Raw genomic sequence first — 18477 nt, 5'->3', positions numbered from 1 at the left:
CCTGTTTGTGATGGTTCATCCGTGCAAATGATAGTTGTTTTCTCCATGTGCTTGATCATGCTGGAAAATTGCTTGCGTGTCTGGTAGGCAGAAAGATGCAAATAGAGACCAATGAACTTAGTCCTTTGCAAGGACAAAAAAGGACAGAAAGGATAAAGAAAAGTTATCCTGTAAAGGAGCTACAAACTTAAAAAGGGGAAGAAAAGGAGTAAAAAAAGGGGGCACACACACTCGTTCTTCTGTTCAAGTAGCTTGTGCTGCTTTGCCTTACGCCTTCTGTAGCGTATCATCGGTGACCACCTGAGCTCTTTGTAGGATCCCTTGAGTCCATTACGTGTTACCTGTTTTAAGTGCTTGGACAATGTGAGGGAGAGGATAAGAGTAAGAGCCCAGATTCTCTACGTCAGGTCATTTTGGCTGTGTTTCTAGGCAAGCCTGTGGGGTGGTAGTTTTCCACACACAACCTCTAATCCCTACCACCCAGTGGAAAGCAGCCAATCCACAGTTTCAAGTAGAACTCATGGAGGAACGGAGGCCAGAGGCTTTTTGTGAACCAAGACTACCCAGCAATTTGCCAGGAGTCCCTTTACACTGCTGCTCTCCAGAAATCACACCTTTCAGAGTTTTGTACAGCTGCTTTCTGCAAAGAGGTGCTGAATGGAATTGGCGAAGCCCCGCCAATTCCTTCATCTGCCTCTGGAGGAGGGAGCACGCCAGGCAATCCCATGGCAAATGACCATGGCATGACCTCTTCTCCCTGGAGTGCAAGCTACAGTGTAGCTTAGTGGGTTCCTCCTCTGACACAAGTGGCGGCTTTTCCACCACAAAGGAGATTTTTGAAGTGAAAACAGAGTACTCTGAATTTATTTTCTTCCACTTAAGCCTTTTTAGACAGCTCATTCAATGCCAGGCCTGGGCTTATTTGAGTCTAGGCCTAGCCCCCCCTAAAGAGCAACTCCTTTAGAGGTAGATTTACCCCAGCTGAAAACTTCCTATGTATTAGGGAATTATCAAAATAAGAATTTGATGGGAAAGTGCTGCTATTTCCGGGAAGGTTCTGATTGCAAGCAGCAAGACCCAAAAGGTCAATGCTCTTGCTGGAATAATTTGCCGCCTTTTCCTTTTTCTCTGCTTTCATCTCTGGTATTTAAATTATAACCTTGTAAGTACTGCAGCTAAAGATGCATGGCTATGCAGAAGGAGGGATGGGTAGATGAATGGAATGAAATGAATAAACGAACAAACATGGGAGCTTTTTCACAGATATTTGGTGAAGTCATCTTCATTTCATAGTTGGCAAATTGAAGGTGCATTCATCTTTCCATCTCTGTGGTATAGCCACTCCATTTTGTTTTATTGCCTTTCTAAAGTACTTAGAGCAGGGGATCTCTGTGTTTCTGTGGCAGCTTTGTCATGATTGCATACTTTTCTGTAGCTGTCCTGCAGTCCATGTGAAAACAAGCCTTGAAACTTGGCTGTTTTCATCTTTGCTACTGGCACATAGCTTCCATTATTTATGAGCACCCCAAGTTTTCATTTTTTGCTTGTCTATGGGCTCCTGTCTATCTTTTTAGACCCAGGGGGATATTTCCAAACCCTTTTAAAAAAAGATTCAAATCAAGTTTCATGGTTGTTTTCTCAATTTAAAATACATACCAAGTGTTGACAGTTGATGCCTTGGGCAGAAAAGCATGTGTAGAGCTCTACTGGATGACTGCTAGACCACTCAGAATAGGGGTATGGGATGGACATGTGTAAATGTGCATATTGACAAGACAGAAAATGTATGAATGAGCAGAAGGCAGGGAATACATTTCAGGTGGACTTTGAGGGTCTTACAGCTGATGGAATTTATTACCCTCAATACAAGAGGGTCAATCAAAGGAAACTGATGATCTGGATGTGAGTGCATTTACCAGGCTGGGAAAGAGGGGAAATTCAAGCTGAATTATGTAAGGGAGCTGGTAAACAGGCTGTGGAAGAACAGACTCGGTGAACAGTAACTCAGATCTGCCTGCTGCAGAATGGTGCTGTGCTAAGAGAGGGTCTCAAGTTAGATCTACAGAAAATTAAGAAGTGATTCTCTGCTCTGGAAAATGTGTAGTGTGACACGAGGTATTTGTCTGATCATCTGTTATGGTCTATCCTGTGTCACTTTTGCATTGAATGTTACATTTATGCTGTTTCAGGACTTGTGTGTTCTGCTCCCTTTTTCATTGGAAGAAATCAGCATTAATACCAATGTTAATATCCATAGCATATTGCAGGGTAAGCACTAAGCAGATGTAATTTCAGTGAGTCTTGGCAGTTTGTTTCTTATTGCAAAATAAATTTGACTTTAATGACTTCATTTGCTTTTCTTTCATTTTACAATTGAAAACATGAATACATTTTTTGTGACTGCAATGAAGTGAGTAGATTCAATTTCAGATCTGAACTTAATCTCTCTTGTTCACGCCTCAGCTGCTTTGCACATCTGCCTTTGAGCTGTGAAACACGTTTTACCTTTCAGTTTAGAAGAAGACAAATTCCTAATACATTCGTTCCTTAGTTTGGAGGAAAGAAGGTTTTAATTTTTATGTTCTGTGTTTTAATTTTTGTGTTAATGGTAGCTGACCACAGCTTCACTTTCTAGTGCTTAGAATGGGTCATTTTCATGGGTTCTTGTAACTTAATTTCATGAGTGATCAGTTGGTCTAAGGAGTCCCCTGCTTTTGGTACACGTACCACAATAAAGAGGCATGTGAGCTCTGTACATAGGTGGTCAGTGACTGCAGCTGCTGGTGCTGGTGCTCATGCCAATAGCAATAAATGAGCAAAGAAAGCTTGAGAAGGTCTTATCTAGCCTGACCTTCTGCACTTCTGGGTTTCATCCAGAGACTTCTGCAGTTGGCTAATGATGCATGTTCCAAAACAATCTGACTTAATTTAAAAATTTTGAGACTCTGTCTTGTGTTCTGTTACATTGCTCTAGTAGTGCTGGTAGCAAGCAAAAATGCAACTGATGGAAATATTGAGTCCAGGAATATCTTACAACTTCCCTGGCTAATGAGAACTTGGAGAGTCTAGAGTGTACACTGCATCCCAATGCACGATCTTGTATGCTAAAGTTCTCTTCAACAGATTTTTTCCTTAATTAGCACTTGTTCCATTATAGTGGAATGTTACCCCTTTCACAAGCAAGATTTCCAGTTTCTGAAATTTTTGCAAAAGCGTGACTTCTTGGTTTGAATTACAGTTAATCTTTTTCTTTTCTGGACTTCTCTTTTCCCATCCTCTTTCTTATTTGCATGTAATCTGGTGGTCTCATACAGATCTGCGCACTGAGGTACAGATATACTTGTGAAGGAACCCCTCTTGGTTGCTGCTTTTTATCAGCAAAGAACACTTTAATTAAAGGTCATTGCAATTTGAAAGTGCACAAGAGTGTTTGTTGAAAAGAGTATGAATGCTTTATTATGATCTATCAGCCTTAATAAGCATTTTGATTTTTAGAAAAGAAGAGACAAAAGAAAATGAAATCAACCAGTGACTGGAGGGAGAGAAGAAATGCCATTCGACTTACCAACGAGTACACAGTAGAAACCCTGGTGGTGGCAGATGCTGATATGGTCCAATACCACGGTGCAGAGGCTGCCCAAAGGTTCATCCTCACAGTTATGAACATGGTAAGTAGGCACTTTACTCTCAAAAGAAGAAGCAGGAGTAAACAGATCATATCCAGGGTAGGTTAAAGCTGACTTCCTTGACAGCAGAAATGGGTAACTGTTTTGACCTTGAGGTATGAGGAAAGGTTTTGGTTTTCTTGTGTTACGTGCCTCTTCTCCTCCATCTGTGCAATTCCCTGTATTTGCCTAAGAAAATCACAATAAATAAAAAAAAATTGAAATTGAAACGACAAGTTTTCAGTTAAGAAATATTCCATAATTGTTCAGGAGTGGTGTTTTCTACCACATTTTTGTACTGCTATGGTTTATCTTGGAAAAGAGTATCCCAGAGTGGATAGATGGTCTTCTCTGACATGATTTTTCTTGGGTTTCTAAAGATTTCCATGGCACACCTGTTTTTCTCTGTGGGTCATTGTCATAGTGGGCAGTCAAAGTGTTATTGAAGACAGCAGTCATATTGATTTCCAGCAGAAAACCTGGCTTTAAGTCAGTTAGAAACACCTTTTATCTCTGGTTTTTACATAATGAACACGGCTTCCTCCCTTGCTATAGAAAACATGGCAAATACCATCAAACTGCCTGCTAATCCCCTTCTCTTTACCCCGGGACCTCTTGTGCTACATGAAGTGGCGCTGATCATACCTCTGAATAGTTGACGGAATTGGGCTTTAGAAGCATTCTAGAGTTCTGCAGAGAATCTGCCAGGAGTGAGGAGAGCCTTTTGAAATTGCAAGATCATATGAAGTGTGGGTGTTAATTTGTTAGCTGTCCTAGTATTTAAGCCTTCTGTCTCAGTTGATAAGGGAACACAAAGCCTCTCACAATGAATGCTTGCTCACTTGTTGGCAGTGACAATTAAGAGATAATGGCTGAATTGGATGCGGACACTGAAAACTCTGCTCAGAGATAGCACGATTCCTTCCAGAAACACAAGGAAGCCTTAGAGGAAGATTGTGTTCCTCTGCCCGTACTACTATAACATCCAGGAACAGTTTGTTTTCCTGACTACTGCTCTGTTGTTCATGAGCAGCAAATTGGCTTGGAAAAAAATAACAGTTCTTAACAGTAATTAACTGGTCATGCTTCCCAGTGAAGAGCCAAGAGATGGATTCTCAATGTGTAATCCAGCTATGGGGCAACAGCTTTTTAAAAGGCCTGGTATTCCTTTATCAAGCACTGGTATGAGGGAGCTCTACTGTAGTGCAATGCTTTGCTGATTAAGCAGGGAGTCTGTTTGATTAGTCTTTTCTATGTCCCTTCCTCTACCTTTTATTTTGCCTTCTAGCATGCTGTGACAGTAGTCACTTAATAGGGCTTCATTGTGTCTCTACATTTATTTGGATTGGTTTGTAGGAAATGTCTTCTTGCAACAAAATCCATTTATGTCACCATCACTTCAGGGTCTACTTACTGGCTTTCTTGCATTTAAGGATGTGTTTACTGGGGGCACAAGAGCCTTATTCTTCTCATAGCCATGATCCAACTTTAAATTCATGTACCAGTTTTGCAGTGAGCAGTCAGAACATAAATTGAGCTCTGAACAAATTTGCTTCTCAAGTCACTTTTTGAATTAACAGAAATGCATATTCAGGTGTAATGTATGTGTCAAGGCCGAGTTTCTTCCTTATGTCAGATACTTTGGACCTTGAGAGGGGTGATGGATGCTTTTTGCTTGCAGTGGCAGCCCAGGGGTCCTCCTAAAATCTGTTCCGCACTGACTTATCAGTGAGATAATAAAAATTGTGCCATTGTACCCCATAGTTCTGCTAGGGCTGGGACAGGGCATTATGGCTGTGAGAGCTTTTAAAACATGTGTCTTGATGATCCTCATGGCAAAAGGTTAATTATTTCAGTGTAGTCATTAGTGCTTCTCTGTGTTGTGTAGCTTTATCAGCCTGTGAAGATTATTAGGATTGAGTACGCTGATAGACCAAATCCTAAACAAATGATGGCTATGAATACTGTGCTTTGTCCAGGCTGAGGAGTACTGCAAGGATATCTCAGCAATATCGTGCCAGCAATATCTTGCCAGGTGTGAATATATGTGTGTGGAGAGGTGCCGATAGATGGGTTGGGTTCTCTAAACCCATTTACTGAACAAATATTGAAGCTTAGTTTCCAATGGATTTGGCTGATGGACTTTTAAGCTAGGTTCTGATGCTGTAGTGTGAGCTCACCCCTTTATTAGACACTAGAGAGTGCACATGGAAAGAGGACTTTGGCTGAGGAACACATTTATCTGACATCTCCTAAGGTGCAAAGTCCAGCTGAAATGTTTCCCACTGTTAAGTCATTGCTCCTAGGGGCTCACCCATGTGGTTTTTCTGATGTCTGATAGGATTTGAATTTATGTTTCAGCTTTTCAACCTTCAGAGGAGCACTGACAGAGTCTCTCTCCTTTGTCTGGCCACCTACATTTCCACACTTGCAGGAACATAATATCTTTCAGGCCTCTACCTTCCTGAGGAAACTGGTTGTCAGTGGCTGGCAAGATCAGAAGATACCAAGGAATAATAATAGGCAAACATATAGATGGCATCATTTCATAAATCTTTTATTCTGAGGCTATAAAACAGGTGAGATTCAAGGAAATTAAAGGATATTTTAACATTCCATTTGCCGTAATGAAAGCTGATTTTCATCCCAGCAAAAGAGGCTGAAGAATGATTCAGAAAAAGTATTTCAGGAAGAGAGATATGATGGTCATGGGGTTTAGGTAGGCCTTAGCTGAACTCTTCACTCAGCCACTCTTTGGTAGTGCCTGAACCAGCCACGGTGAATCTTTGCATGGTAGTTTCTCATCTGTAAAACCATGGTGTGAATAGCACATGGAGGAATAGCACAGCCCTAAGTCCTTTACATCCTTCTCTGGTGCAGGATATGTTGTGCTCTATGTAGCCATGCAAATGAAGGCCTCCTGGCTGCTTGGAGTCTTTCTTTCCTGCCTGCCTCGATACAACTTCTGTCAGCCTTCTGTGACTGTTAATTGGGGGACAGGATCTGCCCTGTGATATTAGCCAATGCTTATTCAGCTATACTGCAGCATGGCAGGCTGCCTTTAAAAGAAACCAGAATGTTAATTTTGGCTTGGATGCTTGCATTTAAGCAAATAGAATATTACTAGTCAGGGGTATATTAACTTAACTCCTCTCTGTAAGCCATTACGTTTACTGTCAAACCACAAAACAAGCATTAAGAGGTCTTATTAATGCATTTTATATTTATAGACATTTTAAATAAAGTGATCTGCCTTAAAGTATTTAGTATCTATTTATGTTACAAGAATTTTTGAAGGGAAAAAAGTCAGCATTACAAAATACTGTTTTATTGCTCCTTTGGTAAATGAGAATCTTTGGGGGGAAAAAAACCCACCACCCTGCTCTAGAATAACAGCTAAGAAACACGGCAAACCCCTTTTGAAACTCAGGAATAATAGGTAGTTCTTCATATAGCAAATGCTGTGTTCTTAATGGTATTCTGTAGTTCTGACCATCCTGATCAGAGAATAGATTCACATTAAAAGTACTTGTTTTTTCTGAATGTCATATAGAGGTGCAAACTCTTCTGTTTACTAAAGTAATATTTGAAGTTGTAAGACAGATTTTTCCAAGATCATGAAATAATTTCCCTCTAAGGTACTCTGTAATGTATGAGTAGGAACAAGCATGGCTCCAGGGCTTTGAGTTGACTTAATTTTAAGTCACCACCTCTAAAATAAAATCTTTTCTTGTTTTCTGACAAGGGACTTGATTCAGTATGATATTCCTGATGGTTTTGTGATAATGTTAAAAAAATAAGCCGATAAAGAAGTTGTCACCATGTACTTCTGCAGCCTTAGTGAGGCAGTGAGTTTGTAGGCATGCTGGATGTAAGGACATGGACAGGGAGAGATACCAGCGGAATTATAGAAATGCAAACCCAGCTACTTAAATATAGGTGCTGATTTCTTTTTCTAAGTTAAACTCCCTTCTTACTGAGCTTTTATAGGGTGTTGCAGCATTTGCATTTCAGTTCTTGTCTCTTCTTTGCATCTTTTGGCTTGAGTGCATCTTGCATCCATGCCCTTCTTCGGTAGCTGCCAGTCTTTAGAACTTCCTCTAAATTCCAAAACAAAGTGCCTTTGTGGGAAAACATGCTTATTTTGCTCACTCATTCTTAGTCTGCATCTGGCAACTATAATTTCTCATTGCGTTTCACCCATGTGGAGGCTGTTTGGATGAATGTTCTGTTTCTTATGAAGTCCTGTGTTGCTCTTGCGACACTTCATGGCTTCATCTAAACTGAACTTCAGGTTTCTCAGCCAGCAGCTAGAAGATCAAAGCACTGGCTTTCTCTTTTCCTCTCCCCTGTGTTTCTGTGTATCTGCTTACAAGAGCTGTCATTTTGGGCTTGGTTCAGGAGCAGGTTCTGAAGCATAAGGCATACACTGCGTTCTTGAAGGAGTTTTATACTTTTGTTTCCTCTTGTGTTTTGTTTTCGTCAAGAGAAATGGCCAGTAAGACAAAAAGGAGATTCTCTGTCCTTTTAGACAGGCAAACTGTACTGGCCTCTACTGTAGCTTGTCTTCATGACTTATGCTTTCAGCTTCCTGGAGAAAATGGATTCAAATGATTCTGAAGCATATGATAAATGAGGTGTGAGACCCTTTGGGAAGTTCTGTCCATGTACATAGTGTTTTTAATGATGAGGAGTGATTGGTTTCAGTTAGTACCTAAACAGCGTGTTGTGAATGTTGGCTCCTTGCAGTTGTGCAGAGTTTATTTGCAAACCAAGTCCCACTCAGACTGACGCTCTGAGCATTTAGGACAGAGATAACTGATTTCAAAGACCACAACAGAGGAATTTAAAAGCTGCTTTCTGTGGGTTTGAAAACCTTAAAAAAGAGTTGGGTTTTTTTCCTCCCCTATGTGCGGTTTTGGGAGTCTTGGTATTGTGGCTTGATTTTGATGTTGCCTTTTTATGAGAGAATGCATGCAGGGGTAAGTTACTGTACTATGTGTTAGTTCTTCTGCAGCTGTTGCTAAGCCACGCGATTAGTGCAGAAGCTCTTTGCAGGAGCAAGCAGTAACTTGATGTTAGTGATCTTTTGGATGTCATCAAGAGGGAAAATTTTTATGTTGTTCTTTAGGAAAATTACTGGTTTACTCTCTGAAGCCTTACTTTACACCCTGCAGATTGTTTTGCATTTTGGATTTCCCCTTTGAGAGTTTTTTAGATGTTAAAGTAGTAGATTAAATCATTTTATCATGCATGCATTGATGGATTTATGTCTCTGTGCTCTTGGGGGCTGGCACAGAAAGGCTCCGGAGCTGCCACTGATAATCGGCTCCCTTACCCTAATTCGAATTTTCATGGTGGGAACAGGGATGTAAGGGAAAAGGATATAAGTATTTGATCACCGTCTACAGATTTCTTTTTTTGTTCTAGCAGCCCCAGAAGAAAGAGTTATGTCAACTGTATCTTGTAAAAAGCCATGAATATGTTCTTTTTCATAATGTTTAATGGGGAAATTTGAAAGCTTGGCTTTAGATAGGTGTTAGAAATCCTATAGCACTTTTCAAAACAAGTGAAAGACAACCTCAGTAACCTGACTAATGCTTCTGCTGCCCAAATGTCATCCAGCAGCCAAGCCAATGGGGAAGCTCTTGCTTGAGTGCAGTGTTAGGAAAGAAAAAAGTCAATTTACCCTCAGGGTTGCTGTTCTGAACTCCAAAACATCTGAAATGCACACGTCTCCCTCCCACTGTCCACCTGCAGAGGAAACTCTTGAGAATTGAAAAAAATTAAACTGATGTAGTTTAGTTCCTCTCTTAGCCTGATTCCATGTCTAGGTTGTGTTTTCTGCGTGCTGGGGCAGGCCTGGACAGCTCATGCCAAAGCTGCATTTATTCTGTCCCTTCCATGTCAAAGCTATAAGGAGAAAGAAAGGCAGGAGGAATGCAAACAGAGGAGGAGGAGGAGAAGGATGGTTCAGGCTCCAAGCTTTTCTGTTTTCTCTAGGGCATTCTGTGCGTGCAGTAAAGCTCTGTCAGGGAAATGCAGGTGAAGGAGGGAGATGTCAGAGATAGGCTTTATTCTTTTTCTTGTTCCTCTGTGCTTCCCCTTTCATTTTTCTGTCTGTTGTGTATGACTTTACCATACCTATTTCTCCTTCCAGAGCTCACACTCTCTACTTTTGATGACTTCTCACAGAATGGAAGTCAATACAGTGTAGTTGACCTGCAAAAGGGCAACCAATTATAATGACCGTCAGCCACATTGACAACTTTTGATAACTTTTCACATCCCTTCAGACTTTTTCCTCCCATTCAGCCTAGAGACCAAGAACCTCCATTGCTCTTCCAGCTAAGCTGCTTTCTGATGCTGCAGATGTCCTAAAACAGTAACCTTTGCATTTTGTTCCACAACAGTGTGTTAGCGGGTTTCATGCAGCTGATGCTTGTGTCCAGCTGCCTTATTTTATTAAAAAGGTTCTGAAATACCCCAAAGATTTTTGCTTTTCCCCTGTTGGAAGTGGTCAGAGCACCCTCAAGGGTGTGATGTGATTGCAGACTTGAGGGAGGGTGGCCCATGGTATTGCGAGTGGGAGAGGAGGTGTCTATGAGTCAGTCTTTCTATTAACACATGCTGTCCGTGCTGCGGGAAATCCTGAGAACATCTGCGCTAGGAAGTCTCGTTCCTCCTTCCCAGTACCATTTATTTCGGGCACGTCGTGCAGCACTGTTAGCTCATGTGGCAGCGATAGCCAGTCAGACATGGTATCTGACAGCTTTGACACGCCAAGCCTAAGGGTGGTGGTTTGCTTGTAGGCTGGGTGAGAAGGGCAGAAGTGGTTGCTGCTCTAATGGAATCAGATTCCTAGCAGGAAAGACCTGTGGATTTGAATTCTTTTATTATAAAGATACCTGGATTCCGTGATAATGCTTCCTTTGGGCACAGCCTGCCATGCACAGGCTGGTTTAACACTGGCTGTGTGCTGCCAAAATGGCTGTGGATAACCTGTAACTCGGTCTCACATTTTTCCATCAAGTCATTTAAGGTCTGGTTGTCTTCTCACTGGGGTTCCTTCTAGCTTTAAAGACTGTGATTTGAGGCAGTTTGGGGTTTCATTTAACAGGAGAGCGTAGTGGCAGTGGGGGGCTGCGGGGGCCTCTCTGAGGAGACCTGCGCAGCTGCCCTGTGTCGGACACAGCCGGTTCCAGCCGGTTCTGTGGTGGCGCCACCACAGCACACAGCGCAGCCTGTCAGGAAGGCTGTTGGCGCCTCTGAAAACCATATTCAAGAAAGGGCAAAAGGCTGCACAGGCAGTGAGGAAAATTGTGGGAGGAAAAATCAATGTGAGCACCCAGGTCAGAGCAGGAAGAGATGCTCGTGGAGAGACCGTGGTGGGGCAGGTGGCTGTTCCCTGAAGAACATCGCGGCCTGTGGAGAGGAGCCTGCACTGGAGCAGGTTCTCCCTGACAGGAGCTGTGGCCCATGGAGAGGACCAGTGCTGCAGCAGGGGGAAAGTGTGAGGAGGAAGGAGCAGCAGAGAGGAGCTGTTACGGACTCACCACAGCCCCCATTCCCCATCACCCTGCATGGCTCAGGCTAAGGGGGAAGGAGCTAGAGGAGTCAGGAGTAGAGGACTGAAGTTGAGCCTAGGAAAAAGTGGTGGAATGAGGTGAAGGGAAGGCGTTTTAATTTGTCATTGTTTCTCTCTATGCATATTATTTTAATTGGCAATAAATCAGATTTTCCTCAGATTTTCCCTAAGTCAAGCGTGTTTTGCCCGTGATGGTACTTGGTAAGTGATCTCCCTCTTTTCTTTTATCTTGTCCCACGAGCTTTTTCCCCTTCTTTTGTCCCCCTGTCCTGTTGAGGAAGGGTTGTGAGAGAGCAGCTGGGTGGGGTCTGCCAGGCATCTAGTCAGAGGAGCTCCAGTGCCATGTGGCTGGTTGCCTCTCAAGCTCAGACTCTGTGTCTCCATTTCACAGTCCTATGCCTGGGCTAAATGCAAGGGCAAATCACTTGTGCAGAACTGTCTTGCACTCTTTTAACTGAGAAGGTCTTCTCAGTATAGCGATGAGAGTATACATCCTGTACTCAGTCAGTTAATGAATAAGAACTGTTTGGGTGGTGATATTTGCTTGTGCGGACCAATTTGCAGGCACACTTGTAGGTCTGTTTTCTTGCTAAATTGCCTGCAGATGTTAGCTTATTTTGAAAGACAAGTTTATTTGTGGGTGGGTTGTGAACAGTTCCCAGCTAAATCTATGTAGATGTTTCTGTATAAAACTTTACAGAGGGCTTTTTGCTAACAGGAAAAGAAACAGAAAAATCAGTGAAGGCAGATGAAGCTGAACATGTGTCTCCACTCTTCAGCATGATTCGTGAAGGAAGATTAGAAATGGTGCCTGTGATATTTTGACAGTGTCCTGCAGTTCCAGTGCTGGGCCATCTTAAATCACAGTGCTAATGTCTTCTTCAGCTGAACTTATGATCACACTTTAAATCCTGAGAAACAGTGCAGAGTTATATGAAACAAACAAAAAAACTTACTGTTCCTCTGGCAACTGTCTATCCATCTCTGAGAAAAATATTTGAACTTCTTTAGGAAATTACCCAAACATGTGGGTATTGTTAGCTATCATACTTTCTTGCCTTTTGCCATTAACAAATTGTCTACTTAGAGATCCACTCTTGTAGTTAAAACAACTCATAAGCATAACCAGAATATGCACTGCTGTTTTTTCTTGCACCACATTTTCAAAATTCAGCATGGTGTCTATCCTAAAACATCAAGAGAAACACTTCTTGCTAATACACCTGGATTTGTGCCATAGCAGCAATAATCAGTAACCTGTCATTATCAGAGTCTGGTAGGACAGCACTGTGGTGTCAGGCAGGTTACAGTATGTTTTACCTGTACACACATTAAAGTACTGATTGCAGTGCAAAGGAACCAGTCGGACTGCGTTGAAGCAAGCATCTCCCTTTTAATCCGGTCACATCTCATGGACTGAAAAGTGTCATTCAGCCTCTGAGGCAGTCGGAGTGGGGGATGCAAGCACAGCTAGCTGGAGCAGATCTTTGATGAGAAGAGGCCTGTCTCTTCTCTAGGTGGGTTGTATTCGATGCTTTAGTTGTGCTGAAGTAGAACAGCCACTTGTACCAGTCAGGCTTATTTAGCAGAGGGAAAGGTTATTGTTCCTACTAGGCAACAAAAACTACCATCAGTCTGGGGCTTCTTTGGGCTCCATTTAAGAAAATAAGCAAACAAAGCTTGAATAAACAAGCAAAGTAAAGCCTCTTTCATGCCTATTGTCTTTCTGGTTTAGTATCCATTTGCTGCTGCTGCTAGCTAGGTTGAACTCTTCTGAGATCACTGATGAATGCAAATTCAAATGTAGTCAGTTATCCTTAAGACAAGAGAGCATAAAAGAAAAGGAAGAAAGGCTAACAGCCTTCAAAATGACATGCTAAATTCCCCAGCAGCTCATTCTTGCCATGCAAGTTTTGCCAGTGAATGCTGCCTTTTGAAGTCAGTGGTGTCTGGATCTCTCTGTGCTGGGTCTGGAGGCAGACAGCTCATCAGCTGTGACAGAAAGGCAAGCACCATCATCCATTAGGCTTAATGATAAGAACCTGTTTGCTGTACTCTCATTTTATGTGTAGAAACTTCATGGGATGGTCAGAGCTAGCAGTGAGATAGGCAAATCAAAGGCATCCATCACAGACAAATGTTTGTTAGCCTCTGTAGTGGTACATAAGATATTGACTTGATCAGCATGATGCCCCATTGACCCTCTCAGTCCAGTCTCCATTTTCACATAGGTCAACTGTCAGAGCCCTTCTCTGCAAATGTCAAGTTTATCCTTTCAGGACTGTAGTAAGAGGCCTTAGCTACTCTAACAACATACCCCCGAGCTAAGCAAATAGTACCAGCACTTGTATGCATTTGTATACCAGCCGCAGGGAAGATAAATGGCTTATTGTGCTCATACTGAAGTTCAGTGGGTCAAATACTGAGTAGCGTCTGTCTTGCAGTCTGTGCCTAAATTATAGGAAACATTTACGTGTGTGCTTAAATACAACCCCAAACACTAAAGAGCTTAAGAACACTCTTACACTGAGCACATTCCTGAGTATTTGCACAAATAGGAAAAATACCAAGTATTGAAAACATAATAATCAAAATGTGTTCATGTCTTGGGTTTGCTGTAAGAAGTTAGCTGAGCCTGTGTGATATTTCTAGCCAAACGAGCTGTGAGTAAGGAATATAGCTTACCTGGGGCCAAATCCTGCCTCCCGTTAGTCAAGAGTGTCTCTTCAGTGGTCTTGATTCTATTTTTTTGACTGAGTAGGGAAGACAATATTCATCCAAAGGTGGTTATTCAATGTTTTACATCTTTTTAAAATAAACCCCTCCCTCAATTTTTTTTGCTGTAATCTAGTTAAAGTGTTTGTACACTGAGAAATGGGTGGAATAAAATTGTGGCATCAATTAAGATCTTATGTTCTAACCTATAAAAGTGAGGTGAAGTATCTGAGCTGGAATGCAAAATCTGGAGAAAGTAGTAAGGTAGTTTCCGGTGCTATTTTTGTATTTCCTGAGGCTTGTGTCATTATGTGCTCCCTTATTACTATTCTCTTATATAAGATATGAAAATAACAGAGGGAAATTGCTTTTCCATTCTATTTCCTGAAGTCTAAAACACACCATTATTTCATCTTGCATTCAGATATCTCTGATATTTAAAAGCTGAAGATCCATATTAGTTGGATCCTTCATAACGTATGTCCATGTTCTTGAGACTTTGGTTTATGTTTAGAGTTCCTTTGGAATATTTCTTTCTTTCCCTTTGTTGCTCCTTTGTTATTTCTCTTGTTTATTCCAGTTAAAGGTATTTTTCTTTCTGTAACTAGTTTGTGTATTTTTTGTTTGTTTTGGTTTTTTTTTTTTTAAGTGTTTTGTCTCTGAATACTGAATTCTGCTCAGATTCATCTGTGACAAATTGGTCAGATGATGAAGCCCAGTGCAGTAGGGTAGAGGCAAATCTACACTGGTTTTGCAAGTGTTTAGCTACACTGTAGTATGTGGAACTGTTAGAGTGGTAGCTCTAGAGAGTAGCTCTTAAAAATGCTTTATTTTATTGAGTGTAGTGGCACAACCCATTTGGGTTTGGTTTGGGTTAGTTTTTTGAAGGACAAATGTCTAATCACAGTTATCTCCTTCAACTGTTACTAGGTCTTGATATTTTTACTGATATATTGTGGATGTTTTCTTTGCATTTTGACAGGTGTACAACATGTTCCAACATCAAAGTCTTGGAATTAAAGTCAGCATACGAGTGACCAAACTAGTCCTGCTTCGCAACCGTCCTGTGAGTTCTAACTCATTTTTACACTGCTGCTATAATTCTACTGTGGTAGTCTCACAGGCAGAGCAGGATCCCTGTGCTATAGTAGGATGGGGAAATGGGGTATGTCTGGCCATATGATCCCAGATTTTAAGTAGTACCTGCCACACTTCACCAGGCAGTATTAAAGATGGGAAGTACAGAGGGCTGTGGGACTGAAAGGAGCTACAGTACTTTTATCCTTCCTAGTAAATCTTTGTCTGCTCATAGTTGTGAGCCAGTCTCAGGAGTTAACAGTTACAAAGATTAAAAATTACATGTCTCTGGTATCAAATATGTAACTTCCAGACTTATGAGACTTTTAGAATGTAGTGCTGTTTCAGAAGCTTGTGACTGCTGCCAGCTGATGAAGTTTGTTCTGTAGATCAAATGGCAGAAATCAGTGTGGAATTCAGAGTCCCTAGTTCACCTGCTCAGATGAAGCTGGTTTCACACTTTTTGTTTTATCACATCTGTATCTTTGAGCCTCTGATTTTCATCAGAGGTCTAATGCTTTGTTTAAAGGCTGGGACTGATTTTTCTTCTTTTATATCTATTTTTTTTTTTCCCAAAAAAAGGCGAAGTTGTCTATTGGGCATCATGGGGAGAGGTCTCTGGAGAGCTTTTGTCAATGGCAAAATGAAGAGTATGGTGGGGCAAAATACCTTGGTAACAACCAGGTTCCTGGCGCAAGGGATGACACCCCACCTGTGGATGCTGCTGTTTTTGTAACCAGGTATAGTAAGGTCTGGTTTATCAGTTTACTTCAACCAATAATGGCCCATAGACAATGATGGGGTTTTCTGGTCTGGCAGTAATCTAAGAAAAAGTGATGATGATGATGATACATTTGCTACCTACATGCTGTTCAGATGATTCACATGCCTCAGATGCAAGTGATTTGTCTTGTTTCTGTATACTTAACAAGGTTGTGCAAAAACATCTCTCCTCTTGAACCAGAGCATTGTTGTAGTCGTGGTCACTATAGCACATTGTAGTTGGGATACAGTCAAGACATGGCCATAGCACAGGTGATATTTTCTCACACCAGCTGGTATAAGTGGAAAAAAGAGATGAGATTTTGGATCATAAGCCCTTCTTCCTGGAAGAAAGAAGCTGTGGAATTGAGAACACAGCTGAGAACAAGTGCTCTGTGCGTAATTAGGTATGAGTCAACTGAACAGTCCGAGAGGAGCCTGGAGTGTGTTAGTAGTATGGAGGTGATAAGGAAGTTGCCTCCTAAATAAAGTGAGAGATGAATACCATAAACTGAATTAATTCTCTCTCTCTTTCCCCTAGGAAATAACAACTTCAACACTCTTTCTCTATCACAACTGAGATAGATGAGGGGTGTAATTGTGAAGTTGTTTGTATGTTTGAAAACTGCTGCATTTATTTCAGGCGTGAAACAATCTGTGTATGAATACCTAAGGAAAATTCCTTGCAGCCTGCAGCTCTGTACCTATTGGTGTATCAATCACATCAGGGTATGGCCCAAATAAAGTAAGCAAAAAGGGTGTTGTCCCTAGTAACCTATATTCTTTTATCCTCTAACTTCACTACCTGAGCTCAACAATACAATGCCAGTCCCACGTTCCGTTACCATAAATTAAATTCAGTTACCATAAATTTTGAGTAGCAAATCTATGGTCTTTTAAGTTGTTTGCATACTTTAAGATGTAACTGAAGAATATATTGTTATAGAAATGATCTCTGATTAATTAAAGTGAGCACAAAAATATAGTGCAAGATAGATGCTGTATGTGCTAGAAAAACACTGCTTCCTACCCACTTCTTCCCCAGTTTGAGGGAGGAAATGTCTGTACTGCTGTTCAGTATTACTCACCTCTTTCACCCTTTTTTCTCTGCCAGCAATGTAAGTAGAAATACATGTTTTTGCATAAGCTGCCATTCTGATTCTAATAATCTATTAATAGTCACATTGCAAACTATCCATGGGATTTTGGTGAGTGTTCAGTAAAATAGCTGGTGAGCAGGGCGTGGGGCCAACAAAGTTCCTAAGAATGCACCTTCACAGACATGCGTGCAGTTCTCCTAAATCCTTCTCTCTCCTCTGTATTCAGTGTAGTCCAACCAAGCACTTGAGCAGATACTTAACATTTTAGACAGGGTGAATAGTTCCTTTGAAGTCAACGGGCCGCACATCCTGGTTATAGTTAAGCATGTGCTTCATTGGATGAGGGCCTAAATAAATAACTAACATTTTTGTTAAACTCATCTGGGCATCCAGTTGTCCTGCATGACAAGTGAGGAATACAGAATCTCTTCTGATGTGCTCTAAGCATGGGGCAGAAGCAATGAGCAGAGTATTTCATCTGTGCAGTCTCTCTACAGCTTATAAAATTGAATGTGTAATGTCAGGCTAAATGTGTTGAACTAGGACATCTGAAGAAGAACTGGAGAAAGAATTTGGAGGAAGGATTGTTCAATAGATTCACAGGGTTTTGCAGTCGGAATAGCTGGAGAAGTACAGGTTTGGTTGGGTTAGAAACCAGATTCAGATTTTGTGAGAAAGTTCAGTCCAGAGAGCACACTGCTGTACATAAGAGCAGTATTTTTCCTGTCTGATAGGCCAGCAGTGTGCAGTTGTAGTCTTTTTTCCTTCCTTCTTGCTGTGTCTTGCAGCCTTAACCCATCCTGCTTCTGCTGCATAGAGGATGCTGCTTTGCTTGGAAGACTTCTGGCCCAGCAGCCTGATTCCTGCGTCAGGGAAATGAGGTTTTCTTCTCTTGGCTTTGGAAGTGTGTGTGTGTGTGTCCCTGGACCCTCCCCAGACTGTACAGATGGACCAGTGGTAGAGGATATGGGAGCAACAGCATGTCCAGCACAAGTAATAGCGCCAGAAAAAGCAGAAGCTGAATTTTCAGCAGCTGCAGATGTTTTAGGACTAGAAACAGATTCTTTGGGGTCAGCCTCTGAAGAAATCCCTCTGGTTCCAATCTGGCTGTGTTCATTTGAAACACCAGGGCACACTTGCCTTTTGAAACTTCACCTCTAACTGATATTCCTCATAATACTCATTTGTATGCAAAAGTAGATTACCTAGGTGGCAAATATCCCTCCTGTGGGATTTTAGTATTATCTACCTGATTGAGTTCCAGGTAAGAGGCATACTATATCTGTGAAATCAGATGTACCATTGTCCAGCTCTGTAAATAAATGAGACGGTAGGAATAATCTGATGTAGGCCTGAAGGTCTGAGTATAGTTTTGTGGTCTCTATAGTCATCAGACTTCTGTTGTTCACATTCTGGTTTTGAACTTGCAGAAATTCAGATCTCTGGCATGTATGGATAACGTACTTCATATTTTCACGGGCAGCTGACCAGAATAACTTCTGTCTGCAGAATCTGTATCTTAGTGATCTTAGAAGCATGTCTCATTTGAAACACATTCCCCGTCTTGTTC

At 41.5% G+C, this 18477-nt stretch overlaps 1 protein-coding gene across 4 annotated transcripts in view; it reads left to right on the top strand.

The window, feature by feature from the left end:
- ADAMTS17 (ADAM metallopeptidase with thrombospondin type 1 motif 17) overlaps positions 1–18477 on the top strand; it is a 207042-nt gene that overhangs the window by 38002 nt on the left and 150563 nt on the right. For all 4 annotated transcript variants that reach the window (XM_080397204.1, XM_080397203.1, XM_080397205.1 and 1 more), the window contains 3 exons: positions 3496–3668; positions 14951–15034; positions 15628–15785. In XM_080397204.1, the coding sequence (XP_080253330.1) occupies positions 3496–3668; positions 14951–15034; positions 15628–15785 (415 nt within the window). The remainder of the gene's footprint in view (positions 1–3495; positions 3669–14950; positions 15035–15627; positions 15786–18477) is intronic.

Source organism: Falco punctatus (genome assembly GCF_963210335.1).
Source record: "Falco punctatus genome assembly, chromosome: 7".
Classification (NCBI taxonomy): domain Eukaryota; kingdom Metazoa; phylum Chordata; class Aves; order Falconiformes; family Falconidae; genus Falco; species Falco punctatus.
Note: the sequence above shows the minus strand (reverse complement) of the source record. Positions and strands in the feature narration are given on the sequence as shown.